Source organism: Tetrao urogallus (assembly GCF_951394365.1).
Source record: "Tetrao urogallus genome assembly, chromosome: 21".
In the NCBI taxonomy this organism is placed as follows: Eukaryota; Metazoa; Chordata; class Aves; order Galliformes; family Phasianidae; genus Tetrao; species Tetrao urogallus.
The window spans coordinates 6,368,693-6,385,550 of NC_136834.1; the positions used below are offsets into that span (position 1 = coordinate 6,368,693).

Here is a 16,858-nt window from a genome sequence, read left to right on the forward strand (position 1 = left end):
TAGTCTGGACCATTCAAATCAAAGAAACTCTCATTATTATTTTTTCCCTAAGCTGTAATGTCTTTGTTTCTTTTCTGCTTATAAAGCATGTGCTCTGTTCAGAGCCTGCACTGAGAAAGGGATGCCACTAAGTGTAGTGGCAATGCTAAGTCACAGCCTGAAGCAGTGATGGAGCACCTGGAGGGAAGGCAGGGCCAGCTCAGGAGAGCTCAGGTGCATGCAATGTTCTGAGCGATGGAAGGGCTGGAGCCAGGATCCTCCCCTTCCCAGCCCTCATGTAAGGGTTGGCTGTGGAGGTGAGGGGATCTCTCTGGAGATGCTTGCGTAGCTGAGGCCTTCCAAAGGTAAGCAGCTCTTTTCCTTCATTACTGCATTTGGGCTTGTTCTCATTTGCTGTAGCCAGAGACTTTGCTACCCTGCTATTATTGCAGTGCTTTCCCTCCTATTATAGCGTTACACTGAGCATCACTGTGCTTAGCTTGAAGTGAGAGTTCCCAAAGTAGGGTCAGGTGTTGGTGGGCTCAGTGCTGCCCATCTTCCTCAGTCTGGTGAGAGTGGCCAGTGAGTGCTGGGCCTTGTTTGGCAGCTTGCTGGAATCACGCAGTCATCCCTGGAAGTCTGCCCCCACACAGCGTTTTTGCTGATATTAATTTGGGGTCTATCTTGGATCAGTGGAGGGGAAAAGCAGAAGATGCCATCAATTTAGCTGAGCTTGTCAATGCTGTCAAGTTACCACCTGATTAAGTTCCTCCCTCCTAATGATTACAGCCAATGAGGAGAGGAGATGTATGCTGATGGGGCTTTTGAGCAACAGAGCCGGGGTCCAACTTAGTTAGACTTTAATGCAGTGTCATCTGGGGGCTCTTTGGCTTCAGTGAAAGGTGAAGCTTTGAACTGAGTTATTGCTTTGAAAGCAAACAACACAAAACAAAACGTCCGCCGATGTAGGACAGAGTGCTGCCCCTCTCCTGCCGCCAGATCAACGGCGACTGCTGCATTTTAGTACAGGTCTTCCATGGCCCAATTTGTTAGTATTAGGAGTCCATAGAGATAATGTCTTCTCACATATAAAAGATGCTATTGATTTTCTGTTACCGTTGTCCTGAAATGTGCACAGTGTGTCTATGGAGCAGTGACAATCCTCCATCACTAGCTTTATGGGAAAAGAATGGTTATTGAATCTCTTCCCATAAAATATAATCTCTTTCTCTCTTCCAGAATTTGCCAACCCCTATGGGAGTCCCTCATGTTATCTCTTTGAGAAAATTGATTTTTTTGTCTCCTCTTTGTACAATTGTCTAGTTTTATTTTTAATTTGGCTCATGTGATTTGGAAAGGAGACTTTCCTAACATTGTGTGTTTTGTGTTGTATTAATTCTGCTTCTTATAGACTAACACTTTCAGAATGCTATAAAATAAAACAAAGCCATTTGCTTGACACAAACCTCTTTTGTTGCTGGGAGTTCTTTAGTCTGGGTGAGTCATTGTCCTGCTCCTTCTTTCCAGGCGTCTGGCTGCTTTTCAGCTGCTTACAGGTAAAACTGGGGTAAGTTTCTAGAGTCAGCACAGGCTGCTCAGAGAATCTAGGGTAAACGATGTTAGAAGAGAACACAACTTGCAGTCCTGTCTGCTCGAGGAGCAATGGTCTTCAGACTCTAACAGTGGCAAAGATACTGACAAAGTTGTCCTTTCCTCTGTGTAGCAGGTGACTGACTATGGGACTTTTTCCTTTCAGGAAGGAAACGGCAACATGAATTCATAGATGATGAGTAGGATGCCAAAGCCAGAGATGACAGTGCTCTTGAAGAAATGCTGGGTAGAACAAAAAGGTAAAAGAAACAGCTAATTGAGTGCATTTTGGAGCCTGTAGGACTTATGTTACATTCCCTCATGAGGCACATGACACATTCCCTCCAACCATAGCTGAGTTTTGAGTTCCCACCTCCTCAATTTTGCATGAAGTTTTAGTGACACCTCACTCTTGACCTATTTTTCTGAGCCAGGTTTTCCCCAAAGCTACTGCTGTTCCATACCTACAAGTTCCCACCACTCACACGTGTGCCCTTGCATGTACGTTCTTGCAGATCCAGCAACTGTTTCATCCTACCCTGCAGGTGACACTGTCAAATTGCTCATCCTGGGTTGTTTGCTGCAGTATTTTGTGATGAGAACAAAAAAGAAATGAGATTAACTTGACCAGTTAATTTGCATCCGGCGCTGTTCTCCTCAGGTGACCATGCAGTAATTGGCTGTTCTGACTTCTGACCTAAGCCTGGGCAGATACACGTGGTTAAAATGATTGAAATGTCTTGCAAGCAAGTTGCCTCCACAAAGAGTGAATTGCTTGCTGCTACTCTGATTGTTTTTGCTGTGTTTTGTGTTCATATTGGTGAGGTGCTCCCAAGGAATCCCTTATTGGCACTTTGGTTCTGAGAAATTATAACCGAGGCATGATAGTCCACTTAGGCTTTGGGAAGTGGATTTAATCACACCTGCACAGAGCCATGGAGTAGAAAGGCCTTGGTTATATTTCACCAATGGCAGCAAAAGTGGTGGAAGGAACTGGCAGGGAACAAGAAAATCTTCAGTAGTAGGAAATGTATAGGAATGACTTAAAGAAACCATTTTCCACTAATAGCTCTTTGTGTTTTGAGCTGTGGTCGTAGCTGGAAGTAGGAGTTTGTATTCCCTACCAGCTCTTCCATCTCCAAAATGAGTCTCCAACTTATCTCTAGCAGAATAGCTGTATGAGAAGTTAATTTCTGCTGTGCCAATGAAAATATTAATTGGGCTCAATATTATGGTTTATTTTTGCCTCAATTTAGTGGAAATGCTTTCCCGTTTTTGTCAGTAAGTAGCTCTGGATGCTATAGGATGTGCTGAAGTCCTTGCTATGGAGGAACAACAGCTACTTCAATTCCTTTAGTGCCAATGTAGTAGTTTGCCCTGTGCTGTTTGGGAAATGTAACCTATGCTTGAAATATATATAAACAATTTTGTTGGGAATACTTTTTTTATGGTTATAAGTGGTATAAGCTATTGTATGGTTGATATACACAACATCTAGTTTTTAATCTAACAACACCACAGTTGAGAATTCGGGCGTTCTTAAAATATGAACAAGTAAATCGCTGTTGTCATTCCATATTTTGGTAGATCTGATTGTTTTTTCCTTCTTTTTGTGCATGTGTGAATGTTAAGGCTGTTGGAATGTTATTCAGCTGTTTGTATGAACTCTGATGTGAATCTGTTACGTGCTTTGAGGTATGACGTTCTTCACCATTGATCTGTAACCCTTAATTGGAGCGTGGTCAGTGCTGATGTGTGCTGTGTCCGTGCTGCTTTCCCAGGGCTGTGACTTCTGTCTGCTCTGCTCCAGCCCCTGTGAAGCCGGCATTACAGCAGTCTGAGGCAAAGGTGAAGCAGGGGGTGGGGAGTTGCCTCTCAGTATCTGCTGTGTGCTTCTGACAAAGAGCACCGTATACAGGAACTTTACTATTGATGCCATTAGACATTGGGTCAAGGAAATGCTTGGTGCTGCTGCTTTAAGGTGGCCAGTAGCCACTAGCTGTGTTCAGCATCGTCTCTGCCAGCTCTGGCATTGCTGCATGTGCTGTCAACTCAGCAGTGGCTGGAAGCTCAGATAGGACCAGATTTGGCATCAGAATAATCACTTCTACAGGCGTTGTGCTTTGGATGTTGCCAGCTCCTCACTTCTGCTGTTTCCCAGCACGTGGTGCATTATATGACCCTGAGGACAGACAGCCTGCCGGGTAGCCTATAGATTTTAGTTTGTTTTCTCCCCTCCATCTTGTTAGTATTCAGGTTTGCAGTTGGGAAGAACTGGGAAATATGCCTTCTATTTTGCTTACTCTCCTGCTTGCTGGGGCTGGTGACAGCAGTGGGAGATCACGCAGGTGGCGCGGTTTGATAGAGGTGATGAAGGAAGGTGCTTATCTGAGAAAGAACTGTGTGCAGGAGTTGAGGGCTGCATGCCTCCCCTCACCACTTGTGAGCATGCAAGACAAGAATGTGAGTCGCTTACATACTTGGATCGTAAAGTTCACTGTCATCACTCTTCCATAAGTGGTTTGTCAGACAAAATCTTTGTCATTGCATTTGAAGACCTCACCCTCACTGTCAAAGACAGGAGGTTGGAGGAGGAGCAGGTAGAATCCTTCCATTTTTGGAGAGTTCAGTTTCATGGGCTTGTCAATTTTGAAACTGTAAATTACTGAGTATTAATAATCTGCCACACAACTTGTCTACTTCCAACTGATTTCATCCTTACTAAGGATACTTTTTTTTTTTAGAGTAAAAGCAGGTAACTGACTGTCAGAAAGCAAAGGTGTAGCAGAAATGCTAAGTTATGGCCTGAAGCAGTATGGAGCACCTGGTGGGAAGGCAGGACCAGCCCAGGGTTGCTGAGGTGCATGCAATATATTTGAGTAACTGGAAGCGGGGAGCCAGGATCCTCCCCTTCCCAGCCCTCATTTAAGGGTTGGCAGTGGAGGTGAGAGCATCTCTTCCTGGAGATCCCGGTGTACCTGAGGCCTTCCAAAGGTAAGCAGCTTTATCCCCTTTCTTTCTGCATCCATGGCTGCTGCACTTAGGCTTGTCCTTACTTGTTGCAGCCTGGGACTCTGCTACCCCTCTGTCATTGCTGTTTTCCATCACATTATAGAGTTACAAAAGGAGTGGATTATTTTTCTCTTTGCTTGTTCTAAGACAGATAACGCAGGATTTCCTGTAATAGATGATGTGTATGTGCCCCTCGTGCACTGCTTTATGGGGTTGGTGTGGCTAATGACTTGTGTGTAATCAGAAAATAAGAGCTTTTGCAGAGTTAATACACAAGCGGGAAAAAAAAAAAGTACAAATGATGATCTAGAACATATTTCTTCAAATGCCATTGCACCTGGTGAAGGATGAAGAGTGTTCTCAGCATTTCTTAATCACCATTGTCTGTAAAAAACATACCTCTTGTGGGAATACCTACCTATATGGCCTGAATGAAACAGAATGAGAATCTGAATAGAAGTCTGTGGAAAAAAACTATGATTTAGCCCTAAAAGAAATAACTCCACAAATCTAGTTCAGTAAGGACAGAGTTCCAGTGTGCTCTGTTTTCTCACAGAAGTGAGCACTTTGGGATTAATTAAATGCTTTTTGTTCTCTACTGCAGTGTAACCTTTCTTTTACTCCTTTTAGGGCTCACACCGTGTAAAAAGTCAAATATGCTGCCTGAAGGCAAAGGTTTGGGGTAAAATTATGTACGTTCATGAGACCAGAGAGATGTGATGTTTGTCATTGCAAAGCATGGCCCACAAGACTGGCAGAGCTCAAGCACAGCAAGTGCTGTCTGGCTGCAGCTGTGAAGGAAGGAGGATGCTCACACGTGTCCACCAGTCCTGAGGGCTGCAGTGGGTTACAGTGCTGTGCCAGGAGCTTCCTGCTGCCTCACGTGCTTTGCTTAGATTGTTTCCAGTTAGCCACTGCGTGCTGGCAGTTCTGCCTTTGTACTGTTTGTGTAAAAGGCAGTTGTTTGGATTGTGGTGGATTCTTGAGGTTAAGGGTATAATTTCATCGCCCAGATTTTGACCCGAGCTGCAAGGTTTTAGTGCTGAATACACCATGAGTAAATGCAGCCTTTGGGCTATGCTTAAATTCACAGCAGACATAGCAGGTCCAGACCTGAGCTGTGCCCTTCAGGCTCATGGTCCAGGTGTCCACCTGTTTTCATTACTGCACTAATTAATGTGATTAAATCTGCTCACTTTTTGCATTTTTCAGTTGATTTTCGCACAGTCTATTATGTCACAGATTAATTTCTAGTTTTAGTATCTTATTTTCCTGCTTTTTCTTTAAAGCAAGAGAGGTGTCAAAATCAAATGGTGAAATACTGGGGCATGGGTTGTGCTGCTTAATCAGAGATGGAAGTGGAAAGATGTCATCCCAAGAAGAAAAGCTAATTCTAATACTAATGGTTCTATTACCAGATGAAAAAAGAATAAATTTTATGCATAATCCTGTTCTTGAGGAGCACTTGTTAATTTTAGGTGTGTCCCCTTTCTGAGGAGCTGGTGGAAGTTGCCTTAAAGCTGATTCTGTGATACCTACAGGTGGTTGGTAGCATCTGATCCACGGCTGGTGCTGTAGCATTGCTTGGTGTTGGTGTTGCCATTGCAGTGGGAATAAGAAAGTTGTGGTCAGTTGGAGCAAGCTGTGAAATGTGCATGGCAGGCTTTTCCACAGAGGTAAGCAGGGTAAAGAGAAGGCAGTGGCCATCGTGTGGTGGAGGTTATGCTGACGTGTGTGTTTGGAGCATGTGTGCTGTTTCCCTTACAAATAGTCCTTTAGGTAAATGTTAAATACAGACTGACACTGTCCAAAAAAAAAAAAGATAGTGCATATCACTTAGCACTGATAAGGTTCACAAACTTCATAAGGTTTTTTCACTTCATAGTTCAATAAAAAGCACTGTCTGTGGAGGGATATGCAGGGGTATCCTGTCCTTGCCCAGCAGTTCTGACAGCATTCCTGGATTTATCCCCATGCTGTCTTGAGCTGAGATACTTTACATAACATGGGACTCAATCAATAATTGGGAGGTTTTGTGCCCTGAGGCTCCAGACGGGCACCAGGCGATTCAAGTAGCTGTGCTGCCATAGCGCCGCTGTCAGCAGGCCCCAGTCGGTTCTGGTTTGTGATACTGGAATTGTGCTTCCATTTGGTTTATCTATTCATAAATAAACATTTATTGTAAGGGAAGTTCCTTCTCATTGTGAATTTATAGCATGGCAGAATCCCAGTCTTGGCTGAGTCCCTTAAAGAAATGAGATGATGGTTTCAATGATAATGCTTCTTATCTGAAAACCTTGAGGATTTTCTTGTTCATTAATGGCACTTCTGTGTTAGAAGAGTTCGGTTGGAGGAACTCTACAGTGGTCATCAAATCCATCTGGCTTACCACCGTGGGCCCAACAGGAAGACAAAGCATATTATAGGGCATTATTGTTGTGTGTGCAGAGTAAATACCAGCAGTGTGTGATTGAAGCCTTGGTTTGATAACTGCAGGGCAGAGGCCGGGTAGTGCTGTCATGGAAGCTCCTCGGGAGCAGGCTGACTCAGTTCAATTTGACTTTCTCTGGCTTTCAGTTCCTGAATCCACGTGGCTTTCAGCATCTTCTGCCTCTCCACTACTGTCATCAGTTTTCTCTTCCTTCAGTTCTTTTTGTCTCCTTCCATTACTCATTCTTCTGTTTGCAGTGCCTGAGGCTGACACTGTCATACCTTGGTGACTAAAGTTTGGCTCCTAAATCCATTTTTATTCAGTTAATACAGACAGCAGACCAATTTCAGAGGAGTTAAGTGTCTTGGAAAAGGCATTTAAATAAAGGTAGGAACAGAAATTTAGTCGTATACCTTTAGGGATTTGGGCTTTGAACATACTTCCTGTTGTTTGCTTCGACTGTTGCTGGAGATACCAAACTAACCTGAAGGTTACAGCATCTTGAAGATGGTGAGGAGAAAGTAACAATTGCAGAACGTGCCCTTTTCCTCCAGTGCTGCTGTGCTGGCTGAAGGATTTACTCTTGGTTCTTGCTTCTTAGGCAGCAGAAATGTTTCTGCAGATGACAGGTGCTGGATGCAGGAGTGAAAACGTTCCCAGGCAGTAACAGCCAGCATATGCAGCTTGTTTCATGGTGACAGCTTTAAAATAAATAAAATGTATTCCTGGATGTACCTTATTGAAGGCCACCCTAAAATTATAAATGAAACCACTGTGGATGGCAGTCATATTACCTCCTTAAACAAAATAATTTGATTGTCTTCTTATAACAGAATGCAAAGAGAAATGTCCTGAATATAGCGTAGGAAATTGTCTTTACTAAATCTAGCCAGCATTTATGAGCCTTGTATATATTATTAGATTTTGCCAGAATTACATAAATAGGGGGAAAAAATGTTAATATAAGATGACTACCAGAGTAAATCACTGCTTAATTATTTTTTTCTGGCTAAAATTAGAATTTGATATAATGGTCAATAGGCATTTTCTTCAGTTTTTTGAATTGTCATGTCTAATGGCTTGTCCAGAAGAACTGGAGAAAGTTGCAGCAGAATTGAAAAAATAAATTATCTGAAGTTTATGGTGACTTTCTGGTAAATCCCCTTAGTTGGAAGCTTTAATTTACCTCATATTTTAGGTTTTTTCTCCTCTATCTGGCTTATGAGTGTATGTTATACCAAATAGTAATTTTCTTAGTGCTACGGGATGCTTGGAGCATCCACAGTGCACCAAAGTGAAGGAGTCTGCCCCAATCCAAAGAAATGAAGCCCGAAGGACTGCCCTAGGAGGAGCCCTGGGCCGGCAGCACTGCGTGCACGGCTGGCATCGCCCTGCTGCTGTGGCTGCAGCAAAGCTGGCAGGTTGACTCCGCGGTTGTAACTTCTGCAGGTGTTTGAAGTGGCACCAGGATAAATGGGGCGCCAGCAAACTGCCTCATTGGCCGTGTGCTTTTCCCCACACTGAGTGCCAGGAGCAAAGCGTTTGTGCTGCTGGTTTTGGTTAGGCGGGTGAATGCCGTGTTTTGAGCTGAGGCTGCTGGCTGAGGTATCTACAAAACCTTCACTGGGCTTTGCCCAGCAAAAGTGTCTTTTGTCCAAGGTCTGTTGCAAAGGTTTGGGCTCCTGAGCTGCGCTACAGTTCAGTTTTCTATAAATTTCTTCTAGTCTGCAGAGCTCCACCAGGGATTATTTGAGTGTAGTTTGTGGTTGAGAGTAATAAATGGGCTCAGAATTGCAGTAGGAATGGGAGGAGAATGTGTGCAAACCCCAGAACTTGGGGATTGCCCGACTCCCTGCTGTGCTATGAGTTCCATCCAGCACGAGTGATCCGGTGCTTTTAGGCCCCTTATTTGGAAGGCAGAATCTTAAATAGAGTACATGTCTGTGGAAGGCCTTTCTGGAGAGATGCTGTTTTGGGGATATTTACCTCGTTTTGATGATCTGATGAACTGGCTTGAACTTGAGAATTATGCCTCACAAATACAGTGAAGTAGCATTGGATTTATGCATACGTGTTGAGTTTTGTGGGTTTTTTTCCCCCTAGAAAAAAACAGCGTTTGATTCTTTAGGTAGAGAGAGGAAAGGGCAAAAACATTGATTTTGTCATTGTGGAGGTTTTAAAACATCTCAATTTACACAGATTTTTACAGGACTTTTTTTTTTTTTTTTTTTTTTTTTTTTTTTTGCAAGAACACTTTGCATTCCTTGCTTCTAAATCATGGAGTAACTGTGCAAACGATTCAAAAGAAATGGGGTTCCAACGCTGTCATTATAGTTATTAAAACTGTCTGAATTGTTTTCATTTTCGATGCTTGCCATAGCAACTGTGAATGTAGAATTTGCTGAATATCCATAACAGGGCATTTGAATGTATTCCTTACAGTTTGACTTCTGCAGATAACTATGCTTGCCAAATTATCAATTAACCGAGGCAGACCCACACCTGTTATGAAATGACAATAATTTTTTTCAGGACCTTCTTGGTGTTTTACCTCCCTCTTAAACAAAAACAAACAGAACAGTAGAAGCGTTTATGAGTATACCATTAAAAATTATTCTTCATTCAAACTGCAAAAAACTGCTGGCACATCTGTGTTCCTGTTGCTCATCAGCTGGAGGTAGCTGCACATTTGTGCCCTAGATGACCCTCAGATTATCCTGTACCGTACATACAAGAGTCTGTGGGTCAGTACCTCAGTGCTTCAATAGTGTTTAAACCATAGTTTCAAATAAGAAGGAGCTGGGAATCTTTAAAGGTGCCAGCAGTACTTAAATGGAGGTGCTGCTTTCTTTGTTGTGCAAGGAATTGCATGAAATTATTTGGGACTGCTGGTGTGTTTGGTGAAGAAGCCACGTTCAAGGTGCCTCTAATGTCACGTAGATCACCTTGTTGGAATCCCTTCTGTGCTACTGTTAAAATCACATAGTTTCAGATACAAAAGATTTCAGTTTATTAGTTTTTATTCCTCCTGGTGTAAAAGCTTACATTAAGAAAGAGAAACAAGTTTTTTAGCCCGTGTATGACAGTAGTGCATTTTTTCTGGAGCCACTTGAAAATACTCATCTTTATCCATGTAAGTTCCCATTGTCATTGCAGACCAGGAAGGGTCTAGAAAGCCAGACAGCCTTCCCAGGGATGCTGCACAGAGCCCCAGGGAAGTTCATGGTATTTTCTGGAAGTTGAGCTGTTTCTGAATCAAGTGGAAGTTCCTTCTTCCCCAGCTTGCAATGCTGAGGGGAGGCAGCTGGTGTCCTGCACAACCTTGTCAATCAGGCCACATGGACCTCATTACTGTAATGAGCCACTGAAGCACATAAGGAACTGCTTTAGCTTTGAAGAGAAGGAAGACCTGGACATTCTTGAGCCCATGTGTAGCTGATCTTGCATTTAATATGTGTGTGGTGATCTCGAGGTCTAACCCCATGTGGAGTACCTTATGGTTATTTGTTCTCAAGAGTCTGCAGGTGAACGGTGCAGTGAGGGCTGTGGCTGAAGGAGCTGTTCGTGCTGGCCTCCCAGAAAGGAACTGGAAATCTGTTCATGGCAACAGTTGTCATCCAGGCTCTGTGGTGCCCCAGATGCTGGCCTGTGTTTCAGCCACAAGCACTGGTTTCAGCAGAGTCTGAAGAGCACTGCTGTGGGCAGCAAAGGGGGATCTTTTCAGCTGAGAGCTCTACTTTTAGCTCATCTCTTCCTTGTTAGGTAATCTTGCCTGAATATTCAAGTGGAAGAAGCTCTTGCCCCTTGTGAACACCAGCCTACAGGGCATCTTGAACATCTGAAGGAAAGCAATTATAGTGGATCCCACTGATGTATTAATGTATGAGAAATGTACACAAACAAACTATTCTAGATCAGCTGTGTGACTGTCAGCAGTCCCTGCTGTCCTGAAGCCTCTGTAGCAATGTGCCTTTCACGCTCCACAAGATTAACAGTTGCTGGAAATAGGAAAAAGGAATTTTCTTTTCTTCTCTCTTACAAGAGCCCCGTCCTACCACACTCATCTTTTGCCTTGGCTCGGGGATGGCTTCAGACCTTAACAAAAGCAGAAAGTCAACAGGTCTTTTTAAAGAAGTTCCATTCTCGTGAGAGTCGAAAGGAAAATATCCTTTTTGAGCGCTCAGTCACATCAAAGGAAACAACCGTTTCAATCTTCATTTGCATTGTGCAGGCATTAGATGTGGTCCAGTTGCACTGAGCTGCTCCAGCAGGCAGAAGTGGCAGTGCTCGTCAGGCTTTGATGAGATGGAGACAGAACTCAGCCAGGCAAATAATACATCACTCTTGCAAGGCCTTTTCCATTTTTAAAAGGACAGAACAATTTACTTTGTTTCTTGGGAGACTCTTTACAGCAAAAGCTCCTTGACATCCAGTTCTAGGAAGGCAGACAGCATTGATCTCCTGGCCATTATTTCCTGAAGTGAGGCTTAACTTGCAGCGAGCTCGGGACCGCTGCTGGCCCGCGGCTTTGTTCCGAGTGCTCGGAGGCAGCAGAACTCCTCAGGGAGCCGTTCAGAGCTCGGGGGCAGCCACAGAACGAGCCGTTAGCTTTTCATTCGATGGCAGCAATCTGGAGGTGGAGCAGCGCTGTCCTGAGTTGAGGAGCACACGGCAGGGGGTGGCAGCTGTGTGCCTCACCTTCCCTCCGCTGCATCCCGCAGGATTTGCCGCAGCCGGCGCGGCTCATTGCTGCCCGCTCCGCTCTTCTTACATCTCCCGAAGCCTCTTACACGTGAGGAGCCCCCTGGCTCCTGAAGGCCTCGCACGTGTCGGGTTTCATTTGCTTCCTTGGTAAACTTTTCAGCTTTCACTATAATGTCAGGACGGTCTTTTAATGTTCGCTAACTGCTGAACGCACAGCGGCCCACCCGCGAAGGGCAAGGAGCGGAACGGGGCCGGTGGAAGCGGGGCCGTGCCACGTTCCGGTGCTCAGCGCGGCTCCGTGCGTGCCGCCCTCCGGTACCGCCCGGGCCGGCAATGCGGGTGGGCGGAGCTGCGAGACATCCCCGCTCACGCGGACGGCGAGCGGCGGGGCGCGGCGTGGGCCGGGGTCCCGCGGGTCGGGGTCTTGGCGCCCGGCCCGCCGTGCCCGTGCGGGAGGCCCGCGACCACCGGCCGGGCGGGGATTGGCGGCGGGGCGGCACGGCGCGCCAATCGCCGCCTTTGTTTGGGGTTAGGGGCGCGGGGCGGGCGCCTGCCGGGCCGCCGGCAGCCAATGGGCGGGGCGGGAGCGGCGGCGGGGATCCGCCCCTCCCGCCGCCCCATTGGGCCCGTGCGCCGTCGCTCCGTCGGCGGCCGTTCCTCGTTGGCTGCCGCCGGCGGCGGCGCCGTGCGTCAGCGGCAGAGTCCCTCTCCGCGCGCGCCGCGATTGGCTCCGGCGGCCGTCGCTCGCGCGGAGCCGCTTCCCGAGTGGCCGCCGCGGCCATCAGTGCGGCGCCGCGTCCCGCCCGCACGTCCTCCCGGCGCGGCCGCCGAGTGGCTGCGGCGCGTGTCGCTGTGGCGCCGCCGGGCGCCCATTGGCGGGCGGTGCCGTCCGTCGCGCCCATCCCCTCCGGCCGCCCGCCCCCGGCCCGCCGCGATTGGCCGCCGCGGGTGTCAGTGCGGCGGCTCCCCCAATGGGCGGCGCGGGGTGTGCGCCGTGCGCGCGGGGTGCCCGGCCCGGCGGCGGCGGCGGCGGCGGCGGCAGCGGGAGGAGGCGGCGCGCGCCTGGGTCCCGGTCGCGAGGAGGCGGAGGAGGATGTGGCGCGCGGAGGGGAAATGGCTGCCGAAAACAAGCCGGAAGGTGAGCGCCGCCCGAAGCGCCGCGCGCCGCGCCGCCGCCGGGCCTCCGCGCCGCCCCCCGCGCTGCCCCCGCCGCGGGGCGGCGGCACCCGGGGCCGAAGCGCGAAGTTCGGTGGCGGCGGAGGGCGCCCCCGCGGGGCCGGGGTGGCGGCAGCGGCGGCCATGTGCGGCGAGCGGGCGAGCGGGCGGGCGGGCAGGCAGGCCGCGTGCGGCGGGCCCCGCGGTCGGGCCGGGCTGGGCACGCCTCCCGCCGCCCGCCGGCACGTGCCCCCGCCGACAACATGGAGGCCGCGCCCGCCCGCCCCGCGCCGCCGCCGCCGCCGCCGCCCGGGGTCACGGCGCCACGCGCGGCCCCGCGCCCCCCGCCGGGCCGGGCCTGCCCGCAACGCCGCCGCGCGCCGTGCCCGCCGCCGCACGTGCCCCGCGGGCGCGCGCCGGTGACGAGCCGGGTGGTTCGGCCTCCGCGGCGGCGGGCGGGCAGGGGCGGAGCGGCGCGGCCCCCCGGAGCGCACGGCCCGCAGGCCCCGGCCGGCCCGCGGAGGTGAGTGCGGGCGGTACCGGAGCCGCGGCGCCGTCCGCGCCGACCCCGCGGCGCCGCAGCGCCCAACTCGGCCGAAAGTTGGCGGCGGGGCCGAGCGGGGCGCCCGCGAGGGGGTAGCGACGCTCCGCCGGTGCCCGGCGTGGCGCTCCGGGCGGGCGGCGGCTGTCCCGGGCCGAGTTCGCGCCGGGCTCCGGCGGAGCGCAGGGTGGCGGAGTTTGTCCCGGTCCGCTCCCAGCGGTCGCCCCGGCGGGGCTCGGGCCGGGCGGGAGGGGGCGCCCCGCGGCGGCGGGACCGCGGCGATCCCGGGGGCGGCGGACGGCCGAGCGGCAGGGCCTCGGGGCCTCCATCTTACGAGGAGGGGTGCTTCGCCTCCCGCTTCTCTGCGTTGCGTAACCGGCTCCGCGTGCTTCGTTCCTCCCGAGCCGATCTACCGCCGGCCATGCCCGCCGACGCCGCGAGCTGCCGGGCACGGCGCTCCGTGCGGCCCCGCCGCTGGGGTGCGCTCCGGATCCTCGGCCTCGAAACGCATCGGCGGCTCCCGCCAGAAAAGCCCTTTTCGGGATGAGCTGCGACTCCGCCTCTGTAGGATTTTTTGTTCGAACTGTTTTGGGGAATTATTTCCCTTCCTTGGATGGAGCTGCGGCCGTTCGTAGCCGTGCTGCCTTTGGTTTCTTTTTGCCCCCTCCTCGTCCCTCGTGGTGAAACCTCAATGCTGTACAGAAATCTGAATTTTAAATAGTGGCGGTGATTACGAGCATGTCATTGGCTTCATCTTTTATTCATCTCTTTGATGCTCCCAAATTCATTAGTTCCATCTTTCCTGTGGTCTGGAAAATGCTGGGCCTTGTTCTTTCTTCATTTGAGTCGATGTGAATGATAACTCCCCCGAAGTAGTAAAATGCCAGCTGGTTGATGCTGGTGTATGTCAGAAGTGAGTCGGTTTTTATCTTGGCTTTGTAGTTTGAAAGGTGAAGTTTCAGTTCTTTGGTTGCCACCAAAGCACACCTGGGATGGTCTTTCTTTCCTGTTATTTGGTGCCATTTTCATTGTGTTCCTCATAATAACTGCTCACGCTGGTCGGGTTGTAGCTGAGGGTTTGGATCCGTGGTGCTGCTGGGCTCTGGGCCTGCTGTGGCAGGGCTGAGCGGCCGGCCCTGCTCCATACAGAGCACAGCACAGCTCAGCCCGGCCTGCGCTGTTCTCAGGGGCTGGGATGGGAACCATTCACCCCTCAGAGTCCCTGCCAGGAGCCTCAATAGGCAGCGGTGAGCTGCGGTTCAAGGAAAGGGTTTCAGCAGGGCTCAGTTAGGTGTTACCGATGATGGTTCTGGGGGAGTTGTTGGAGATGTGGGCAACTGCTCAGGTTTTGTTCTTGCATGCTGTAGCAGTTTGGCAAGCAATGCCTTTTGAAACGCAAACGTTCTCGATTTTGTTGTTAAACAGCAGATATTTACAGATATTTACCTCCCTAGGTGGAAGTGTTGTGTAACGTTTTTGGACTTAAACAAATCCTTGCTTGCCGTGGGTTGGGCTGCGCTGCCCCACTGCTGCCCCACCCGGCAGCCACAGTGAAGGAGCAGAGTTGGACATTCAGCTTTGTGCATTCTTTGCCCCAAATTTTTTGCTGAATTTCAGCAGCTGAAGCGTTGCCCACATTTCTGTTGTTGGAGGCAGAGCCAAACCGCCGCCTGCCGGAGTTTGGGATCCACACGGACTCTGTGAGCCCGCAGTGCAGCTTTGGGAGGTTGGCCAAACTCAATTCCACAGCAGTGGAACAACACGTGTGTTTGTGGGCAGGTTTTTAGTTGTGCTGTTATGGGGGCAACTGTTCTGTGCAGGACATGACTGATGTAAGACGTGGGTCTGTGCAGAGCTCAGGGTTTGTAGCCCGGTTCTGCACCTCTCGTTTTTAATGGTCTTCCCAAAGACTTTTACTTGGTTCTTTGGTTGCTTTGCTGTTCTCTAACTACTGTGGAAGGTTTCCTACAGATGTTGTAACTTGGAATTCATTTTCTGTATCAGGAAACAATGGAAGTCTTACATGAAAGTGAGGTTACATCAAATGTTTTTGGGTTGTGTCTCAGGCGTAGGTGGGAAGTTTACATCGCTGCCATTCTTAGAAGTTTCCTTCTAAACTCGCGGCCATCCCAAGGCTTGTCTGGAGGAGACAGGGAGGGGGAAGGAGCTGCTGCTTCCCAGGCAGCCTGCAGGAATGTGACCTTCCTTGTCGGTGTCCCCTCTGCTTCAATCAACCAAACATATCTGCAGGGGAAAAAACTTTGCATGGAGTGGAACGAGGTTGGGAGAGAGCATTGTGGAATGCGGCGCCCTCTGAATTAAAATGCTTCCACCAGCTTCGTGCATTGTCAGTGTTTGCCGGCTTTCCTGCTCCTCACCTCGCTGAGTTTTGTTGGCCTTTCCCCCTCACTTCGGGGGTCTCGTGGCTTCCTGTGCCCTTGGGCTGCATCTGCCCTGTTCTGAATCCTGCAGGCTGACGGCAGTGCTGGCTCAGCCCTGCAAGCTGCAGCTGTGGGGCAGGGCGGCTGTCCTCAGCCAGCAGTGGGGCTGTGCTGAGCGGGGCTGATTGCGGGCGCTGTGGTGCTGCTGCTACAGCCGGCATGGAGAGCTCTGGAGAGCCCGGCGTCCTTCTGCTCTTGTCGCATTGTAGCATTGAGGGTGTTTGGCTTTTGGGTTTTTTTCCTGCCAAGTATGTTTCCAAATCTTGAGAGCTCAATCTGTCCCTTGTGAAAAATCGCTGAATACATTGTGTCTGATGTGGAGACCCAGCAGAGCTCTGTTCGCTGCCACCCGGGGAAGTCACAGGTGGGTTTTTGTGGAAACAATATAGCACAACTTGTGCAGGATAGATGGACCCAGAAAATATCAACATCCATACGTGCAGAACGTAAAATAATTGCATCAATCTCTTCTGACTGAATACAGGTCACTTTTAGTTTCATCTTATTCACATGCAATCTGTTGGAAAATGAAGGCTCGGAAGTTGTTGGAAGAGGAAGATTTGGTTTGGTTTTGCTGTTGGGAAGAGGAAATGCCGACCGGATGAGAGGCACGGCGCTGGCAGCGAGGCACATCCTTGGCTGCGTGCAGTCGCTGCTCAGCTGGGGTCAGTGCAGCTCAGGTCGCTGTGTGCTCAGTGCTGCCGTGTGGGTCTGGCTGCTCCCACTGCACAGCGCAGCCGCGGTTCTGCTTCCTGACGGCGGTGGCTGAGGGGCGGCTTTGCTCATCCTGAGCTCCGTTCGTTTAGGTGGCGAATAGCAGCCCTGCAGCTGTTTGTGGAGAACCACCTGTTGGCAGTGCTGGGACACCTCTGCTGCTGGGTGGGTTACCCAATGGCCAACCTGAGTTATTACTTCATAAAAGCGACTTCATAAAACTTCTGTTTGCGGTTTTATGGGCTTATTCTTTATATTTACATCCGGTACGAAGTGTCTGCAAATCGGCAT

At 49.9% G+C, this 16,858-nt stretch overlaps 1 protein-coding gene across 2 annotated transcripts in view; it reads left to right on the top strand.

The window, feature by feature from the left end:
* Positions 1–12,829: 12,829 nt before the first annotated feature.
* Positions 12,830–16,858, top strand: part of CAMTA1 (calmodulin binding transcription activator 1) — a gene marked incomplete at both ends in the record, with an annotated part of 208,992 nt that continues 204,963 nt past the window's right edge. For both annotated transcript variants that reach the window (XM_079545499.1, XM_079545500.1), the window contains one exon: positions 12,830–12,854. In XM_079545499.1, coding sequence (XP_079401625.1) covers positions 12,830–12,854 — 25 coding nt within the window. The remainder of the gene's footprint in view (positions 12,855–16,858) is intronic.